The sequence below is a fragment of the Pholis gunnellus genome (genome assembly GCF_910591455.1).
Source record: "Pholis gunnellus genome assembly, chromosome: 12".
NCBI lineage: Eukaryota > Metazoa > Chordata > Actinopteri > Perciformes > Pholidae > Pholis > Pholis gunnellus.
The window spans coordinates 5,505,726-5,527,100 of record NC_136539.1 but is presented as its reverse complement, the minus strand read 5'-3'; the positions used below and the strand labels follow the sequence as shown (position 1 = coordinate 5,527,100).

Below are 21,375 nucleotides of genomic sequence, written 5' to 3'. Positions count from 1 at the left end.
TAGACACAGAAGAAAACTGATAACAAATGTGGGATTTATGACACGCACCAAGTCTCAGATGGTAGAGACGACACATGTTTTGCAGTAGCTTCCTTCAATAATTACGAAAAATGCTTTTGTTTCTCATATTGCAAAATAGAACTCCTGTGTGATGCACTGCGCTGTTTTTTAAACTACAAGAAACTAAAGCGTTAACAGAAAGACCCACTCATGTCCAAGCTGAATTAAAGGTCAGACGAGTGTGTGTGTGTGTGTGTGTGTGTGTGTGTGTGTGTGTGTGTGTGTGTGTGTGTGTGTGTGTGTGTGTGTGTGTGTGTGTGTGTGTGTGTGTGAGTGTGCGTGTGCGCGTGTGTGTATGTGTGTGTGTGTGTGTGTGTGTGTGTGTGTGTGTGTGTTTGTCTGGATGTGACTTGTGGACAGCGAGCACATCATTTTTTCCAGGCTGGACAAATGCCTCATGGTGGAGGACAGGCCGTCCGACATAACAAATGACCTGCAGACACAGACGGAGAGAGAGACAGAGAGAGAGAGAGAGAGAGAGAGAGAGACAGAGAGAGAGAGAGAGACAGAGAGAGAGAGAGAGAGGAACAGATGATTCTGCCACAGATTTCAATCCCTCCATCTCTGCCAATTAATGAAATGGCGAACACACACACACACACACAGAGGGACAGAGAGAGAGAGAGAGAGAAAGAGAGAGAGAGAGAGAATGTCCATAAGCCTGGTTAAGCAGTATTAAATTATTCCTCAAATTAAAATGCCATACCTGCCTTGTCCTTTTAGAGCTCTCTGTTTGTGTGTATGTGTGTGTGTGCATGTAATGGATTACGCTGTTAATTAATTTGATGTCCTTGTATTTAATAACCGTGGACAGTGAAGATGGTGTGTGTGCGTGCATGCGTGTGCGCGCGTGCGTACGTGCGTACGTGTGTGTGTGTGTGTGTGTGTGTGTGTGTGTGTGTGTGTGCGTGTGTGTGTGAGTGATTGAAAGAGAGAGAGTGAGAGGATGAGACTGTCTTCTGGGAAATGTCTCTGTTGTAACATTTTGTCTTTGGGGGACAAAGAACAGAAGACACATTAACTTATGTCCACAGACACATTTGAAGCTTTTCCATTAATCACTCGTCTTGCAGAAAAGTTGAATTCCGGTTCCCACAAATGTACAAATACTGAGCTTCAGCTTTAATATTTGGTGATTTTGGTTAGAGTGTATTATCTCAAAGGTTTGCATGTGTCCCAGCTCTCGGCCGCCGCTTCGCACTGTTTTTAATATCGTTGTCACAGAAGAACCCGCCTCTGATTCCCCCTCATGTAAACACTGTGAGCTCTGTCTGCACCGTTACAGTTGTTTGCACTGTTAGCGCATTTAGCACTGTTAGCTTCTAGCTGCCGGCTCAGCCGTCGCCACGTTGCGCGCCGTGTGGAGGCAATCCCTCACACCTAGATTGTACTCTGAATTCCGTAAACAGAAGGGCTGCCCAGTCCTTCAACGGTACTCTTTATAGACTTTGGGGGAAAAGGTATATCGTATTTCTAAGCGTGTGTTACACGTGTGAGGAGTTGTGTCTGATCTAATGAATAACAGGATGAACAGTTCATTTATATCTGATTTTCATACATTTTCCAATCGTGATATTATAAAATATTTGTATTAATATCATGATTCATTTTTAGCAACATCGCTCAGCTCCCAATTGAAGTAAAGTAACAAAATACAGATTGTAAACTGAAATAAATCAGCCTTGTGACAGCCCGACTGAGACAACTCATCAAGTTAGCGGCTTGCTTTCATTTGTGTTTTCATTTCCTTTCCATTTGACTGCAGTTTGTCATTCTACTTGCAGCCACGAGTGTGTAAATGAAACCAGTAACAGAAATGTAATTACTGTTAATCAGTGTCAATTCTTACAATTATCAGCTGGATTTACATGTTTATCTTTAACATCAGTAATGAACACAATGGTTTCTGTAGTTCACGCTGATGAGAAGCTTCAGCTGCTTCACACTGAGACCACGGAGGGAGATATGAGAGGAGATGAAGAGGGAAAAGAAAAGAGGGGAAGGAGGGAAAGACGAGAGGTGAGAATGCGAAAGACACCAAAGTGAAAGAGGAGGAGAAAGAGGAGTGGGCGACCTTTTGCTTTGTGAATGAGGAAGGAGGAAGTGAAATGTGTGCGATCAAGAGAAAGGAGAGGAGGGAGGAGGTGTTTGTAGAGGTTGGGGAGGGGGGGGGGGAGCTGGAGGGAGGGAGGGAGGGTGCGCAGAAGCATGAAAAGATGGAGAGAATAGAGAGAGGGTGGAGAGAGAGCAGTTACACAGCGGGAGAGTCTGAGTGCTCTCCTCCATCAGAGACTGTTGATTAAAATTTCATTGGCTGAGGCTGGAGGTCGGAGGTGATGCTCCGTGTGTATGTGTGTGTGTGTGTGCACATGAGCAATAAAAGCTCAGTGCCTCTTCTCGTCATGCACTCACTCACTCCTGTGCTCTCCCTCTCATTGGCTAATTGTCTTTCTTTGTCTCTTGAGCACACTGCTTTTTAATTAGCTACTTGCTGTTAGTTACTACTTACTACAGTCACTAGTTAAAGTAGCATGTGCTTAATAATCGCTAACACCATGTATCCTGCTTTACTTCTCAACATTTGTTGGTGCATGTCCTCAGAAATGAACGTTCATCATTAATACAAAACATATTTCTTGATTTCCTGAATTGTTCTCTGAACATCCTTCTTGTTAATGTAAAAGAGCCTCAAAAAACATGAAACAATTATTCCTAATATGTATGATGTGCTGCTTTATCATTCATTACATAGGGGGTTGATGTCATGTTCATCTAGTGTCGATACAAATTAGAGTAGAATTACTTTCAGAAATAAAAGCATGTTGTTCATTTCACAAAAGAAGCCAAAGTTCAAAATAATAGTCTCATTGTAAGTAATCCGCCAAGGTGAAGTCTATTAGTTTAATAAGAGATTAGAATAAGTATATACTGACTAGACACCCAATGCCTACTTCTTCAAAACTTCCAGACTAAATGATTAATTGGTTAATTAAAAACAATTCACAGATAGATTTAATTACTCATTTTTTTGCAGCCCTGTCTGAGCCATGTTCAGTATCTTCCAGACTAATCTTCTCTCCGATCAAAACTCTGAGAGATCCCAGAGACGTGGCCTCGCTCTTCCATCTGGTCTCGTCTCCATTAACCTCTCTTATTGAAAGCGCCGCCTGCGTTTCATTCAGACCCCACAGGACCGAGCACACTGTCTGCACACACACAGGTGTTCGCACAAACACTCCGGCAGTGTGGTGTTGTGACTGCGTCTTTATCCCCGCTGCGAGTGTCACACAAAACTGAGTCATTGTAATGTCTGTCTGTGTGTGTGTGTGTGTGTGTGTGTGTGTGTGTGTGTGTGTGTGTGTGTGTGTGTGTGTGTGTGTGTGTGTGTGTGTGCGCGCATGGTGAGGCAAACCTGGGCCATGTTTTCAGTCTTTGTGTTCGTATCCAGCAGAGTCTGTGTATTTGATGGTGTCATGATGTTTAGTCAGAGTTATGTGGGGTTTCATGTTTGGGTTAATTAGAAGGAATGTGTGTGAGGAGCTGTGAAAAACGGTCAGATGATCCTCAAACAGGAAGAGCATCTTTTACAAACTCTGTTTCTGGGTATCTACTGTACCAACCAATTTCAACCAATAACATCATGACATCCATCCATCAATCTGCAATTTTTAGCAACAAAGGAGGAAGTGTGGAACCACAGCTGAGTGCATCTTCACCCCCCCAGCTGCTACTCAGCGCCCACAGCAGAGGTTTCCGATGTGTTTGGCTAACAGCTAACAGAACTACCAGCACGCGCACTGCTGCGTACCTCGTTGCTGCTGCTCTGCGGCTCACTTTTGAATGTTTTTGGATGGTGTGTATGGCTAACCGCTAACAGCTTAATAAACAGTACGCACACAGCTGTATCTCGCCGCAACTCAGCCGCCGCTATGTGGGCAGACACCTTGGTGAGTTTATTTAGATTTAGACCGCTTGTTTTTGAGTTTGAAAAAAGTGTGTATTACGGTGTCTTACAGCCCATCGGTGTCCAGGCGGAGCGTTAGCCAATTTTGGGTTGCATTAATTCAATCACACTATACAACAGGGGTCCTTGCAGACACACCAGGCGGAGCTCTGCACTCTAGTGAGTGCACCTTTGATTAATTATAAATTGTATTGATCTTTTCCTTGTTCATTGAAATGCACATAACACAATCTTTCACTGATTTTAAAACCCCAACAAGGTGCATTCTGTTTTCTATTGTCACATAGAATAGTGTTGAATGTGAAGCAGACCGTGTACTTCAGTTGCCGTGTCATAAATACAAATCTCGCAAGTTCATTTTGCGGTCATCCAGGTTTTTATCACTAGTATGTTTCTTTCCAAGTACAGCGGAAGAGATTTTCTTTGTGAGTAGAGCTCAGAGTCCGCCGTCCCCTTGACTCCTTTTATTGAGTCACACACCTTCAAACAGAGAAGAGAACTGATTATTGATGAGATGAGCTGCTGTAGTTTGTCTGCAAAGAGGGTTTTCTCTCCATTCAGCCGCCAAACAGCAGCTCATAGTCCTTCATCAGTGATGTGTAGCTTTTGCACCAGAGTGACAGAAGAGCATTGCCCCTGTGTCTTCAGTTTGCAGTGTCAGTGTTGCCTGCGATTACATTGTAGAAAACGTGTTTGTAAGAAAGATGGAAGGAAACAATGGTGTATAGCAAAGCATAGCAATCTTGAGGGGTGAGACAAATCATTTTTGTAATGTTGTCTTTTTATATTCTATCTCCAAATTCATATGATTTAACATTCTTTAAAGAGCTTAAGTTAGGAGCTGCTGAAGGAAGCCCGATGTCTGTAGCTGCTGTATACATTATGCAATTGGTTGGAATTTACAATTGTAATTCAGTGAAACAACTATCATAACCACATCATAGCACTGGTTTCAGAGGCAGGTCGAGACGGTCGACATCCAGCAGAGAGACATTGGCTCGTAGCTGCAGCTGGCCCAGTGCAGTGTAGGCGCGAGGAAGCTGGTGTCTCCATGGCAGCTGTCCATGAGCAAGCTGAGGTTCAGGCTGCAGTAGAGGATAGTGTACTGAATACTGCTGTGCTACACTGTATGGCCAAATGCATTGCTGTCCATATACTACTGTACATTTGTGTACAATAATAGTTCAGACCTGTGTTTGGGGAACTCTGTCTCCTGTTTCAAAGCCAGGCCCATTGAGAAATGTATGGTGTGACAGAACTCAACTGGTCTGCTCAGAGCCCTGATCTTAACCCCATCCAACAGAACTAACTAGAACATCTACTGCGACCTCATGAGCCAACAACTCACTCATGTTCTTGTGGCTGAATGGGATCAAATCCCTGCAAAACAAAAGTCTGAAGCCAGAAGAGAGGAGGAGGCTGATATAGTGGCAGATTAATGCCCATGGTTTTGAAATTACATGTTCATAAAAGCAAATCAACATTCGCCTTTAGTATAGAAACGTAGTCATGCTCCTTTTCCATCGCTGGTGGATTCATCACCACACAAGCCTTCATTATGATGCCGATTGTGAGTAAGAAATAATAATTATGGGGGAGGGAGGTAACACTACCAAGATTAAAGTCTGTTATAGTATAGTACAATTAAACTCACTAATTTATTAGAAAAAAAACTGAAAAAAAAGTTTTGTTTTGTTTTGTTTTAGTTAAACCAAATCATTTCAATTTGCAAGGTTGGATCAACCTAATCCCTCCACAGATGCCATCGTTAAACTAACGTGAGCCGCCGAGAGCAATATGTCAATATGTATCTTTCAGGACCTTGGTCTCGCTCAGAGGCCCTCCTTACCGTAAGAACGCTACTTAAGGAGCAGCGAAATCCAGATTGCTGGCGTTACATCAGCCCCCTCCCCTGGCTCTGTAATTATGAATTGTCTTTACCTATAATGGCCCTAATACACCTTCGTAATTCACATATTCATGCATTAAATACCTCATTAAAGCAGAAGTCACGAGAAAGGTCACTGCTTCTAGCGTTTCAAAACTCCTCTTAATTCTTATTCATAATGAAATGATCTGGCGGTAACAACATGAGGCTTTTAAAACATTGGAAGCATGCCTCGGGACCTTATAATGTGTATCGTTTATAGAATTGATACATTAAATGTGAGCTACACATGATTGAAGACATAAGCAGGACGTTGTGTCAGTACAACGTATTAATGCGCTTCAAACGAGAGTTAATGCATCGTGTTTTGAGTTATTTCGATCAGATTGCAGGCTGCGCGGTTGTAAGTCAGTGTGACTCGGCGCCGAAGCTGCTCCGGTAACTCAAACGGCGTCCTCACAGGCAGCTTCACACAAACGGCACTTCAGTCTGCAACAAAGCGCCGAGCACACACACACGTGCTGCTCAGACATAAAGGAGGCAGCTCGCCCGCCAATGGCACCGGTTTTGATATCGAGCGCACGAGGCGTCGCATATTCAGATAAAAGTCATTACGCTCTTCTCACTCTTACAAACACTACACACACACACACACACACACATCTGCCGTGTACACAGCCGCATCAGCAAATTAGCTGAATAAAGAGCCTCTTTTTGCCTTCTCCTTTGAGTGGCTAATTAGCCATCAGAGCCCGCTGCGTGGAGAGAGAGCGAGATCCATCAAGAGGTAGAGCTTCAAAGAGCAGTTTATGGAAGCCCAAGCACTTTAATTAGGACCTATTTGTATGAGCAGGCGAAGAGGGAAAAAAAACAACATCATTTGAAGCCAAAAGCTGTATCATGTTGAGGGAAAATAAACACTCTAATGCACACACGGATAAAGAGAGACAGGAACAAACTAGAAGGATTAGAGTCGAGGAGATGAGATGCTCACAAGTGACTCCTCGTACTGGAACATCAGTTCCGTGTTGGAGTCAGTGAGGGGGGGGGGGGGGGGTTACATCAATCAGTCCCACACTGAAGTGGTGTGTTCTTCATTTGTGTGGTTTCATTGCAGCGACGTGTAGAGTTACAAGAACGTCCATGTTTGTTTAAAGGCACATACCACTCTGTATCTACAAATCACAGATACTTAAAACAGCTCATGATCATTTTCATGGAACTATAGAGCTACAAACACTCGAACTGACTCTAAACATCAGCCAGTCGATTGTTCTGAGTTCAAAAGATTCATTTATAACTATTTCCATAAAATAGAATTTGCAGAAATGGAATATCATATTAATGAGTTTTTATTAGTGTACAAACATGGTTTTCGTTAGCTGGAATGAGCCCTTCATATTTACACAGGGAGCGGGTCCTCTTCACCGAGTTTTCTACGGCAGCCCAGAACGGACAAAACAAACCTTGGCTCCAGAGAGGGCCTTCAACGTCGTTACGTTACATGAAGGCCACCGCGGTTCTCCGTCACGCTTGTGTTAACGGGGAGGAGTGAGCGGAGGGGTGCGGGAGTCCTTGGACATCAGATACCACCAAACCATACACACTGTCTCTTTAAATCCAGGTTCTTTTACAAGCCGGGGCTAGTTTTCAGTGTTCTGTATATCATTCCTTTATTTACTAAACCAATGTTACTGATGAGACACCAACTCTGCTTAGCGGTAGTTCAAGGTTGTTTCTGCTAAAAGTTATTAGGAAGAGAAAGCGTGTACCTGACATTTACATCACATGATTCCCACCATGTATCCCCTGCTGGCTGAGCTGCTGCTTCTTCATCTTGTCTGTTCGACGTTGCACACAGACATCTTAATCTTAAGAGTAGGACGAGAAAGTCATCACTGTATGGAAACTCATGAATAAGCATGAGCAAAGAGTTATAGAGTGTCTGACAGCATGGTGGGTAAGCTGGTAATAGTTTGTGTGGAAGTGTAAAGGGTTTTAATGAGATGTGTGCTGAACTGTATGTTGGTGATCATTTTACGGTGAAATATTTCGTTGTTTAAAGTTGTGTTTTACTGGTTTTATTAGTACATGCACTCATTTGAGTGACCAGTCTCTACTCAGCACCATAATTAGATGTGTTTCCCTGTTATATCTTGTTCTGGCAAAGCTGTTCTTTGTTTCTGTGTTGTGAATTCTGTTTTTATAATGAAAAATATAATTGGAAATTTCAGATTTGTCCAAAGCTGTGAACCAGAATGAGTTTTTGGATCAAAATTTTAAAAAATAATCCTTGCAGAGGCAAGAAGTTACAAAAGCATGCTTCATTTCACTAAACCTACTTTCAATAGTTAATGTTATTATCTCAACATTCGCCGGCTGGTATTGGATGCATTCGAACGGGCCGAATTGGTTCTTCATGAGCATTGCAGAATATAAAATCTCGCAGAAAGAAAGCTGTTGATGTCTATCATGTTGGTCATTTGTTTGGCAATAACCACACGTGAAGCAGACCATTACAGGAAGTGTCACTTCACGGAATCACGTAAATGGCTTAATTCCACCCTCGTGCCGATGGTAATGCCGGTAATAGTCGCACAACTGCGTGAATGCAAACACAGACGGAGCATCTCCTGCTCATCCCACTTCAGTCTGTTTGCTGAGCATCCGTCCTCGATGATCTTTTGTCTGTCAAAAGCTCTTAGCGCTTCCATCCAGAGCCCTCTGCTCTCTGCATTCATTATTAATGGGCCTCAGCAGGCCAGGAACACACACACACACACACACACACACACACGCACCCACAGGCAGGGCCTACACGTTACCGGTAGCTATTTTAGATGAGATATTAAATCAAACACTCAAAATATACTGTAGAGGGAAAGAAACGGTCATTGAGAGGTTGCAGAAGGACGAGATGGAGCCGTTGGTTTTTTTCTTCTGCTGGAAAAAAAAGCTGCTATTACAAGCAAACAACATGTAAATTCCCTTCCTGGATATGTAGTATATTCATATCGTCCAATACAATGTACCATGCTGTGGTCAACACCAGCTGGCTTTTCTCTTCAGCAGTGACACTGCTTTTGACCTTGTTTGTCATTGACCTCTAAACAGTCACCTAATTAAATCGAGTTACATCCAAAACCGTGAAATGAAGACTGTGGAAATAATTCTGTGAAATGAGTACATTAACTGCAACGGCAGGACAGGTTTTTCTCTGTACACGTGAGTCGGCATGTATGAACACAGAGTAATGGGCTTTATTGAAAAAGTAACAGATTCTCACATCAGCAATGCCTTAAATACAGCTGCTGGGTCAGTGCTCCTGAACATCAAAGTATGACGCTCTACGCGCCCCTCTCGTGTCAGTGATGGTGTGTCAATAATACACTTGTTACATGCATAGTGTCTTTTGAAAATAAACTTCCGCCTAGGTTTAGGAAAAGAGCCTGGTTGATGTTAACTTGACTGACTCACTAACAACTCACATGACTGAATGTCAATGTGAACTTTTAGTTTTGCACCGGCCCGAAAGTCCCATGTTTGTTTAACCCATCCATCTCCCCTCGGACCCTTACCTCAGATATGTAGTGTAAAAGCGCTTTGAGTGGTCGGAAGACTAAAAAAGTCCATTTACCATTTTACCATAAAGCACACTCAGCGAGGGCGAGAGTGGGGCTGGAACCGGCGATCTTTTAGCCAGGAGACCGCTGTTCCATGTGAAACGCGAAGTCAACGTGAGTTTATTTGTCACGTAACTTGCATACTTCATTAAGAGCACTTCCGTTGTTATTTTAACCCAAACAAAGAGCTTTTCTATGTAGCTTTGTTGCCTAAACCCAACTGAGTGGTTTCCTGTGCAAACGGAAGTTTCTTTTTGTTTTGCTGCCGTAACTTTTCATAAGATGTCATGCGACCTGTTGTACGAGGTCAGGTTGCCCCATGTGAACTTTCTTGCCTTTTGTAATACATAATTTGCTTTGATGTTTGATTCACTTACGCGCGCTAACGGGGGTTCGAACGGGTTGTTTCTCACACAGGACAAACAATAGCAACTGGTACCCATTTAGTTGTACTAAACAGCTGGTCCCACACGTGTCTTTGGCGTATTCTCAACACTTCACTGTTGCAATCAGGTGCAAAACACTGCACCTAATGCCACGTTCACATCACACCATGCAGACTGTAATTAAGAAAAGCCAAGTGGGAGAAAATGTTCACATCAGCCCGTGAGTTATAATTATAAGTCGGTGAATTTCTGGCAGCTACAACCGGCTTCTCTCAAGTGTTGAAAACAGCTACGGAAGTGTCAACAAACTGGTGGCCAAATGGCTGCAGAGCCACCAACGCTGTCATATCCAGATGAAAGCCCGTACTGACATCAATACGGTTGACTCAGCTAATTAAAAAGGGGCTGTGCAGCATGCCTTCGTGGGTTTGCTTGTTATTTATCTGTTAGGAGCCAAGGTAACTATCTTGATATAAAAGCATGTTTGCCCACAAGTTGGAATAGCAGGAGGTTTTCCCATTCGGCCAAAGATGACGTGAATGCAGTATTAGTTATTTATTTATTCGTTGTTCTACAGAGCTCAACCTCTTACTTCAGCCCACCATCAGCTGCCAGCAACAGCATCTGAAGCTCTCTGATTGGATGATTCTTACTGCAGCGGGTCTCTAGTTGACTTCTGTCCTCAAACTGTTGTGTTCACTGTCTCGTACCTTTTGACTTTGGTGAAGCGGATTCCTTTCAGCTCAATGTCTCATTGTTTGGACTGATGATTCAACCAAGAGAGCTTTGTGTCCGAGTGTTGACATTTTATTTTGTATTTTTTTAGTGTTAGTGGCTGCCTGTGTGTTTGTGTGTTTGTGTGTGTCGTGTGTTTGTCGATGTGACCTTTCCCCATATGGTGTGGGACTGAGCGGAGGGACAGGAGGTGAGCCCTACACATGCTATCAGTCCGAGTTGTTAGCCAGCCGACACACACGCACACACACACGCACGCACGCACACACGCTGCAGGCCATACATGTCATTGTTACCTGATATTCATGGTATGTAGGAGAAACAGCCGATGGAGAAGGTCATACGTGTGATGTCAGAGGCGGCGCGTTCACAGCCAGCCGTGGGTTTGATCGCTGCTCGCTCCCCTTCCACACCCTCGGGCTCTCTCCACCCTCTGTCCTCCCCGCCCACCTCCCCACAATACTCAGTACCCGCGCGGGCAGACACAGGGCCCTTTCTATTTCTTGATATCTGGTCCAAGAGAAAACAACGGTACCGTCGGTGTGCCGTCAGAAATCACTAATAGAGGCCGTATTTACTGTGTCCGTGGTGCTGTAGTTGTGTGTGATGAAGAATACTGTACCACATACAGCAGCACAGTATAATTCTATGGAGCCCTGGAAAGGATAAGAAGATGAATATTTTAGATAAGAGGGGGACAAAAGATTTAAAAACTCTGCTTTTTTTTATCTCCATTGATATGTTTCGCTCGTGTCCTGCGAGCAGCAACAGCCCGAGCATCGAGTGTTGTTGCCATTAGTGAGAACTTATTCTAAGCTTGCTCATGTGTCATCACGCTACTAATGTCACATGATAGCCGGTTGAAATCTCCCCAAAAGCCTGAAAGTGAACATTGAATCTAGCATATTTTATCACAGACTGAGACTATTGTTATGGTTACGTGAAATTGTATAAACCTCTCACATTCATTTACAGCAGTGGACAGTGTTACTGCAAACACGACATGTTCTAAACCCCTGATTTGGGGGCGGGGGGGGGGGGGGGGGGGGGGGGGCAGTATATTCTAATATGTCCCCTTTAAATCTTTATAACTGGTTTATAACAATAAACACTGCTCTCTTACAATGATAGGCCTAACTTTCATTGTATCAGTATATGATTGTTATTTGTATTATTTGGTTGTGCAATGCCTCTCAGACTGTTAGTAAGTTGATTCCGCGTCTTCTTTATACGCTTTATGATATCACTACGAGTGATCAATGAGCTGTCGCTATGTTGTCTTGAAATGGAGCATTCGGCTGTTGAAGTCCAGATAACCTGATGTCTGTTTGATAATCCTCAGTATTGGTTTCCAGATGCATTAGCAATGACTGATTTAATTTAAACAGAGACGTAATGACCTCCTTTAGGCTGGATATTGTGTTACACACACAGCGATTACTCAAAGGAATACCAGCGTTTTGTAACATGTGCTTCTTCTTTTAAGGTATAAAAGGAATTTAAGGACCAGTTGTAAACAGTTATAGATTCTAGGCTTGTCTACGGAGCCCAATGCTCGCTAAAGGAACCACCACTGAGTCACAGATAAGTTTGACTAAGAGTTGTATTGTGATTATATTCCAAACAAAAATTAATTACATACAAAAGAAATAAACAACGTGTCAGAAGGTTCAGTTCAGTTCATTTTCCATATAGTTCATAGAGTCTCCGTTCAGGTTGTTTCTCATATTGTTCTCCGTTCAGTTAGTTTCTCATATTGTTCATCGAATCAGTTTAGTTTGTTCCTACCACACCTCTTGTGGGAAGGAAAAGGAATTGTGGTCCAAAGGAATCTCCATTTGTAGCTCGCCATCCAAACCTTTACGTGCTCCGGAACTCGGTCACAAAAACCTGACCTAAAAGGCCACAAGGAATGATAAATGAACATGAACTTTTAAAGGATAAATACAAATATCTGTCATGTTGAAAATCATATTAAGACATCAGTCACTTAATTATCAACAGGTTTTAACAACTGCACAGAATGAATTGAATTGCTTAAACAAAAAGAAACCCAAAATAATTACAGGGCTAAAATAAACAAACCTCCATAATCAAATATTAACCCAGCTATGCTAAGCGCTAAGCTAGCGGGAGCTAGCTAAATGTTAAGCCAGCTGGAGATTACATTTAGTCTTTGTTCTACTCACCGCTGACTGCAGATTTAGTGCGCAAACCCACACGGTCTAGTTACGACACCGATCGTAGCCGCTGCTGCTCAGATGCCGTCCGGCTGAACCAAAGGTAAACAGGAAGTGACCTAATATTGACCCGGATATTTATGGCAGCTGGCGGTCTGTGATTGGCTACGTAATTAAAAATAGTTTCTGGATCAGAGGGTTACACTAACAACTCATGGCAACAATCTAGACAAAAGGCCAACCCAATGGTTCTCCTCACAACGCTGGAATCAGCTTTGCAAAAGACATCGTTACTTGGCGTCATCTTTGCTTCTTAACGTGTACGCTTCTCCTTTTCAAGTTTCCTTATGAAGCAGTGTAACCCTCCCAAAGAGATATCTCTGATTTATATTCATATGCAAATGAGCATTCTTAGGAAAAATAAGACATTCTTTTAAAGGGAAGAAGAAAGGGAGAGGGAAGTTCAGCTTATCGCCACTCAACAGATGTGCAGACCAAATGTGTTGGTTTGTGTGTTTTGTCACTGAGTCTGAGCGGAGCAGAGCTCCAGCGCTGGCCGGTCTGAATGGACCAAGTCAACCAGCTGCTGCTGAGGAAAGAAATAAATAAATAAATAGGGATGGCAGAGGTGGAAAGAGCCAGAGGATCAGAATGAGAACCCTCATCTGCCAAAGGCCTCTGGTCACACAGAGGAAATTAATTCAATTCCAAGTAGGCGTAGTAAAGTCAGTATGCTGCAGGATGGAGCTCGAGCCAGGTAGCTTGCAAGAAAGTGCTGAGTGGACAGTTACTGGGCTGTGGAGTGGGCTGACTTTTCCCTCCCTCTCTCTCTGTCTCTCTGTCTCTGTCTCTGTCTCTCTCTCTGTCTCTCTGTCTCTGTCTCTCTGTCTCTCTGTCTCTCTGTCTCTGTCGCTCTGTCTCTCTCCCTCTCTGTCTCTCTCTCTCTCTCTGTCGCTCTGTCTCTCTCCCTCTCTGTCTCTCTCTGTCTCTCTGTCTCTGTCTCTCTCTGTCTGTCTCTGTCTGTCTCTCTCTGTCTCTCTCTCTCTCTCTGTCTCTCTCTGTCTGTCTCTCTCTGTCTCCCTCTCTCTCTCTGTCTCTCTGTCTCTCTGTCTCTCTGTCTCTCTGTCTCTCTCTCTGTCTCTGTCTCTCTGTCTCTCTGTCTCTCTCTCTGTCTCTGTCTCTCTGTCTCTCTGTCTCTGTCTCTCTCCCTCGCTCTCTCTGTCTCTCTGTCTCTCTCTCTCTCTCCCTCTCTGTCTCTCTGTCTCTCTGTCTCTCTGTCTCTCTCTCTCTCTCCCTCTCTGTCTCTTTCTCTCTCTCTGTCTCTCTGTCTCTCTCTCTCTCTCTCTCTCTCTCTCTTTCCTGACAAAAAGAAACTGAAAATGTAACTATGTCTGATCGTCACATTCATTTGCTTATTTTTTAACAGTTAAATTCTGTAATTACTAGCACTGCTGCTCTGAAATCTGATGTCCCACCATCTGGTTTGCATCTGTTTGCGATGTAAAACAATCTTAAGTGTCACAGGCGCTCTTTTTACCCATATAGTAGCATTTAATAAGGCTTGGTTTTAGTTTACATTTTGGATCACACAGCTTTCTTTATTATCATCAGCTGTAACAGCTGTAACAGCTGTACACTGCGTCAAAAGTGCAACTGGTAGTTCAAGTGAAAGGGGAACAGGGATTACAGAAAACACAGAAGCTCAGAGAGCTGAGCTGCAGCCTTTAGTTTAGAAAAGTAGGTTAGTGACCCTTAAAGGTTTCTGGTTGAAATCCCTGGAGGTAATGTGGCCCGGTGCCCTTGACCGCGGGATTGAAGCCCCAGCAGACCAACAGCTGTGGTGATGCTGCGCTGCTGCCATAACCTGGAACCGTATAGTTGAAGACCCAATTCTAGAAATACTTGCTTATGTTTCCTTGTTTCTCTGTCCTTATCTTCCTTCTTTCCCCTTTGTTTCTTTGTTTGACTTTCCCTCCGTCGTCCCGTTCTCATACCTTCCTCTATCTTGCGATATAACTTCCATGGCTGGTTGATTTGGGTGAGCGGAGGGAAAGAGGCAAGGCTTCCACAGTTCAGGGCTCCGGAGAGCTCGGCCAGGCAGCAGCAATCAATCACAGGCTAAATCCCTCCTCTCTCAGGACTGCCATGTGCCAGGTGACATGGTCAACAGCTGCAGAGAATTATAAAGCCTGCAGTCGGCATTTTAATGTACAAGTTACGAGTAAACAGGGTCTGTGAACAGGCTGCAGTCTAGAGAAAAACCCTGAATATTTAAGGCAAGACTATCTTCACAAATGCATTGGTCGGTTGTTCAACCACCATGACTGTGACCTAAAAGTTATCTGCAGAGTTTTGATGTTCCGATACCAATTTTTCCTTCTTGATGCCTGAATTTACATATCGGCTGATACAGAGTACCAATTTAATGCAGTGACCTTTTTTTCCGGAGCTGATGATGGAAGTAGCTAACGAGTGAGCCATCTTGCTTCTGTCTTCTCTCTGTTAAGAAGTTACACATGCGCAGTACCGATCGGGTAGAGACTGACACGTGTTGTTGTTCCTGTGTAACGTAAATGAGCTGATAAATAACATGATGAAGTGATATTGCATCCACAGCATCTTACATATGTGAATGGCGTGACTGGAGTTGTGAGAGACACTTACTTAACCAACAGGTTTAATATTTATGTCTGACTCTGGGTCCATGTGCTTCTTGTTCTTGCAGACATGTCTAGAGTTGGAGCGATACCTACAGACGGAGCCCAAGCGACTCTCAGAGCTCTTTGATGAGGAGCTGGACGGTCTCTTAACGCCTACCTTCATGCAGGGGGGAGACAGTGATGAGGACCTGATGGATCCCCTCCTCCCCAGCCTCCCTGACCAACCCAGCCCGCCTCCACTACTGGTATCTCTCCCCAAGGTCCAGGCCAAAATCCTCCAGGTGCCCAACTCCAGCAAGACCCAAGCAGAGATAGTGACTGAAATCCTCACACCAAAGGACCAAGTCCTGGCAGGAGTCAGTGCCGCACAGCTCAGCGCTGCTGTTACGTCCCTAACACCGCCATCGTCACCAGAGCTCGGCCGCCACCTCATCAAATCCACACAAACACTGACCGCGACGGCGGACGGTACGCTAACGCTCAAATTTGTGGCCAAGAAGGTAGGGTTGGGGGCGGCCAAACTGGTGGCAGCGCGAGCATTACCGTCGCCGCCGAGCCGAGGAGGAGCCCTCAGTGACGGTGAGCAGGGAGGAGGAGGAAGTCTGGGAGGAGACGTACCAGAGAACAAAAAGAGAGTCCACCGGTGCCAGTTTAATGGCTGCAGGAAGGTTTACACCAAGAGCTCCCATCTGAAGGCACACCAGAGGACTCACACAGGTAAGACCTTCATTACTTTCATTACAATTACCTTTGTTCTGTAGTCCAGCACTTGGGAGGACCTTGTCCTCTCGCTCATTTTAATTTGCGAGTAACAATCATTTGTGATCTGTCTTTGGGCTGTGTTCACAAATTGCTTGAACGAAATGGGAGTCAGATTCCAATGACAGTGAGACTTGGCAAAGCTTGAAAATGATGACCTCATTAGAGGTTATACAACTTCTCCGTTTACTTGCTGTGCCCTAAAATAAGGGGACTGTTTATAGAAGTGACTACAAGTCCTGCACTGTTAACACACTTGAAGTTAAGCAGTCATTTGGTCTATGTTCCAGTTCAACCCAATGTGTGGCAGTTCAGAACCAACACAACTACACTACGACCACCAGCACTGTGGTTTCAGCACTACCAGATGCAGTACTTTCAATAATGTTCTCAGACCTCAGACGAATAATGATTGCCGATATCTGCGAGGGTTGCGAGCATCTGCATGGCCAAAATGACATCACACCATCAGAAACGACCCTTCGCAAAGTTCCGTGCGGGACAGCTGCGAATATCCAACATTTTCTATGTAATATTTTCTATCTGTACCAAGCAGGTGGGTGGAGAAAATTGGGAACTTTGAGGAGCTTTGAGAATGTCTGTTTGATTTGAGGAGAAATCCGCTAAGAGTAGGATTGTGCATCAGCTCATGTCCATGCAACCGCCCTTGGGGTAGTTGTTTAGGAGAGATTATGACCTCGTCTCATCTTCTTCTGCTTCTCTGGTGATCGTCTAGATTTTATATATTTCCTCATGCGTCTTGATCCCAGCTCAGGGCCAAAAGGCCCTGCCACAGTAATTGCCTGATGAGTGATAGACTGGTAGTAAATGACATTGGTAATTCAGCCGTGTCCAACTGGGTCTGACACGGAGCTTTAGCTGCTAACTACAGCTGCCCTCTCAGTGACCCTCAGAGAGAACAGACAGCAGGCTGATGTGTCCGGGGGCTGTTTGCCACAAGTTCTCCAAAGTGCATGTGGAGACGAGCTCTCAGTTGATGAAGGAGACTCATGAGTGAAGACGGATTTGACTAATGCAGATAAATTCCTGATTTGCTTGAGTTTGCACAGCCCTAAATCACCTGAGCTTAAGTTTACATCCGTCAATGTAAGAAGGTTGCGAGGTCGATAAGGAACAACCTGTTGACATTTTCGGAATGAGTTATCACTCATAACACATTGAAACAAAACCATTCAATCAATTCCACAATTAAGTCTATGGACAAAAGAAGATCTTGTTTGACATACAGAAAATGGAAAAATGTTCTGACTTTCAACAGATTTCACCAGTAAACAGAAAAATCCACAGAAAAATAAAAAGAGACGAACCAGGTGTTCAGACCAGGTGGCAACCTCCGGGTTTAAAAAGGGAAGCCATGCAGATGTGCCTGAAACTTGCATTCTTTCTAATTTCGACTCCACTGGTTGTAAATAGAAGTCTAATTGTATAGAAGTCAATGAGAAAATCAGTTTATGGTCTCAACCTCTAGTTTCAAGTCTTCTTTAATGCAGCATGATGTTCATTTAGTAAATGATGGTGCATTTAGAGTCAAACAGACCATAAACCAGGGTATGCTTTAGGGCGGGGCTAACTTGTGATTGACAGGTCACCCGAAAAGCCGAACTCAAGGTTTTAAAAGGCTGCAATAGTGAGGCCTTTGTTGGGTCAGGCACTGGTGAGGTACTGTTGATCAGTTTGAAGGCTAATCAGATGTAAAAACAATGCCACAGTCTTTTACAATATTATGAGGAAGGATTTCACAACTCTGAAAAGTTATCACAAAGTCAGTCAGATTTTCAAGAGTGGCGAAGATCAGCAGTTAAATAGACTTTTTTGCTAAATCTGCACATCACTTCTTCTTTGTTCTAGCACACATTTGGCAGCACCTTTCCCGGTGACATTGCTTTGGATTACGGCAAAAGCGGAGCCGGGTTCAAATTTTCTTTAAGTTACCCAGTGTTTTTAGCTGTAGCCTGCTGTGTCAGCACCCACACTGACAATCAATGAAGGGGCTGTGTTCTAAGGTGCTGCTGTTGTCTGGCTACACATGACCTTTCGGAGTGATTTAGCAATTTTAGGTGGTAACCAAAATCTACATTGATTCATTGCTGTGCAAAATCACAAAAATACAACCTTGGAATAGAAACTAAAATCATTTTTTGTCCGAAAATACATTTAGATGTATTCAAATTGGAGTTTGTTTTGACATACGATTTACAGTATATCACTACTTTTAAAGTGATAGGAAACAGTGTACCATCGGTTTGTACATATACATCGTTTTCATGTCAAAATGCATTCTGGATTGGACATCTTTCAGCCATCACTTATCTGCAGCATGAGGCCGGTGCAGACTTGCACCACTCGGAGCTAGCATTATTTACCTTTAGCGTTAGCCACAGCAACATTTACAGTATCTGAAGTGGTTCATGGCCTCCGGTTGTCATCATCTAGTGTTAGCACTTTCCTTGGTGTTCATCAGGATTACAGTACATAGCCTGCAGACCCCCTACTGTATTAATACGGGCAACCTTGGCATCATTAATCCAGCGTGTTACATGCTTATATGATCCCAGTGACCATTGCTTTGCTTTAAGTATAGCATTACATTCCGGGGTAGCACCTAGCATAGCCTCGGGAACCCAGGGCTGGGGCTTTATTATAGCTAATCCAGAATGGAGCGGCTAGATATCTGTTAGCCTGGCCGCTAGCTGCAGTATCTCTTCTGGTGATTCTACAGTCGAGTCATGCTATCCAACGATGAGCTTTTAAAGGCACTATCATTCACTGAAGGCAAAAAAGACACCCTGGAGACACTGCTGCTTCTTCAATGTGTGTGTGTGTGTGTGTGTGTGTGTGTGTGTGTGTGTGTGTGTGTGTGTGTGTGTGTGTGTGTGTGTGGTATAAATGTGGGGGCGGCGTATTCCCTCCCGGTGTGTTCACTACAAGCACAGCACTGTGGTTTAATTAGCTTAATCCTCTTTTTGGGTTATTATGACCATAAATCATTGAACATACATGTAGGGAGGGATTAGCGTAGCAGAGAGTACAGGGAGGAGCAAACGCAGAAAGCCTGCACAGCATCAATACACTTACTGTCACATAGTGCACACCAGAGGCCATTGGAAACCAATCATTATGGTGAACCCTGTCAGGAGTTCTACTGCACATGTGCAGCGATTCCACATAACGTCGGTAATCGTGTTCAAAACTATTTCTCTGAGTTGCAGCTTTGACGGGAAGCGGATTTTCTTATTAAAAAATGTTTAATTAGAGAAAGTTGTTATGTTAATAGATGTTCAAATGAATACATTAAATCTCTGAAGTACCCAGTCAGAGCTGTTCTGAGTCGGAGCCAGGGTTTCTTCTGGTTCTCCACTTGTTTGTTTGTTTCACTCTCTCGGATCCGGCTTTATCTCTAAAAACACTGGATGACGAATAATCGTATCCTTGTTATTCAAGCTGTAGTCCAAAACGATATACTTAAATACATACTTGGCACCAGAGATAGCAGAATAGATGAGCAGTGTGTAAGAGCATTTGTCTCGACTATACCTAATGAAATGGGCATCAACTCAGGAAGCACTTTTTCTTTAAAATTGCAAATCATGCCTGATACAATATTTGGATGTAAACTACAGCTCAAATACACGTTGCTGCTGTCGGATGATGATGTGTGAATAATCAGAGACAAAACAGAATGAATATAGCAGAGACATGTTTAGAATAGTGAAGCACCAAGAGAGACAGGGTGGAAACCCACACAACACAGAAGAAAACAAAACAACCAAATAGACACTCACCTATCAGCCAGTGTGTGATAGTATTGTGGTAGAATACACAATACAGGGTTAATGGTTCAATACAATCCCTACATTGAGTCCTCATTATGTGTAGACGTGTAAAAGCTGTTTATCCTTCTTTTGTGAAAGCCAATTTCGAATAGGTTTAAAAATACATCATTTCAAATTTAGAGCATATCTATGATTAAGGGGGTTGCCTCAACATGGTTCTCATTAGCCGGCGACGTAAACGGTGCAAACAACAGCAACAGTGATGACACCTTGGGTCAGAACACACGTTTAACGGTAACTGCTGTATGAGCGCAGTGCATAGAGGCGGCCATTAGCTAGCCAGGCGACAAACTCCAAGCCAATGTGGAAGTGCCTTAAACCTTCATTCTCTCTACTGGCCAGCAGGGGGCGACTCCTCTCGTTCCAAAAAAAAGACAGATTGTATAGAAGTCTATGAGAAAATGACTCTTTATTTTTTATTTATTCCCTCATTAAACATTGTAAACATGAGTTTATGGTCTCTAGTTTCAAGTCTTCTTCAATACAGCATGATGTTCATTTAGTAAATGATGGTCCATTTAGAGTCAAACAGACCATAAATGCTTTAGGGCAGGGCTAACTTGTGATGCGGTTGCTACCAGAGACGTATGCTTCTCTACCATGGCGTCACTCCTCCACAGTCCAAATATGGTCATTTACGTTTACTGGTTGGAAAAAAACCAAGATGGCGACGGCCAAAATGCCGAACTTGAGGCGTCTTATATACAATATATGACTGGCACTCACATGCACTAACATGCACGCACGGCCGGAAAGAAGCTGGGGGTACAACACACACAGAGGGACGGTGACTTCATTCACTGCTCAGGGAGACAAAACTCCACTATATCTTTAATAATAGCTGTTTACTGCACTATTCATGATGAATTTACAATTTAGCTCCTTACGGATAATGGAAACTATAAAGCAGCTTGTGACAAACAGATCTTTATCTACATAAAACTTCATCGAACAGTTGAACCATGTCTAGAAAAGAATGTCCATGTAAAACAATGAGCAAACTGAAATCTGAGTAATATTCTCCAAATCCCTCAGTTGGCTGCACATCAACAAATATTTGTACTGGGACACGTTTTAACACCATAAGGTTGAAACCTCTCACAATTCAGTGTTGGAGGACATTTAAAGGCCTTCTCTGACATGTAATGTTTGACAGGCACGATTGATTTGTATAGCAATCCGTTTCATTTCATTCTACCAACAAATATCGACGTTTTTATCCAGTTAGATTTTTTCACATAAATAGTTTTCTATTCACTTGTTTCC

At 43.4% G+C, this 21,375-nt stretch overlaps 1 protein-coding gene across 1 annotated transcript in view; it reads left to right on the top strand.

Moving 5' to 3' along the window:
- The window catches only part of klf7b (Kruppel like factor 7b), a gene marked incomplete at its 5' end in the record, with an annotated part of 61,090 nt that overhangs the window by 27,500 nt on the left and 12,215 nt on the right, over positions 1 to 21,375 (top strand). The window contains one exon of the mRNA XM_079169732.1: positions 15,562 to 16,213. Coding sequence (XP_079025858.1) covers positions 15,562 to 16,213 — 652 coding nt within the window. The remainder of the gene's footprint in view (positions 1 to 15,561; positions 16,214 to 21,375) is intronic.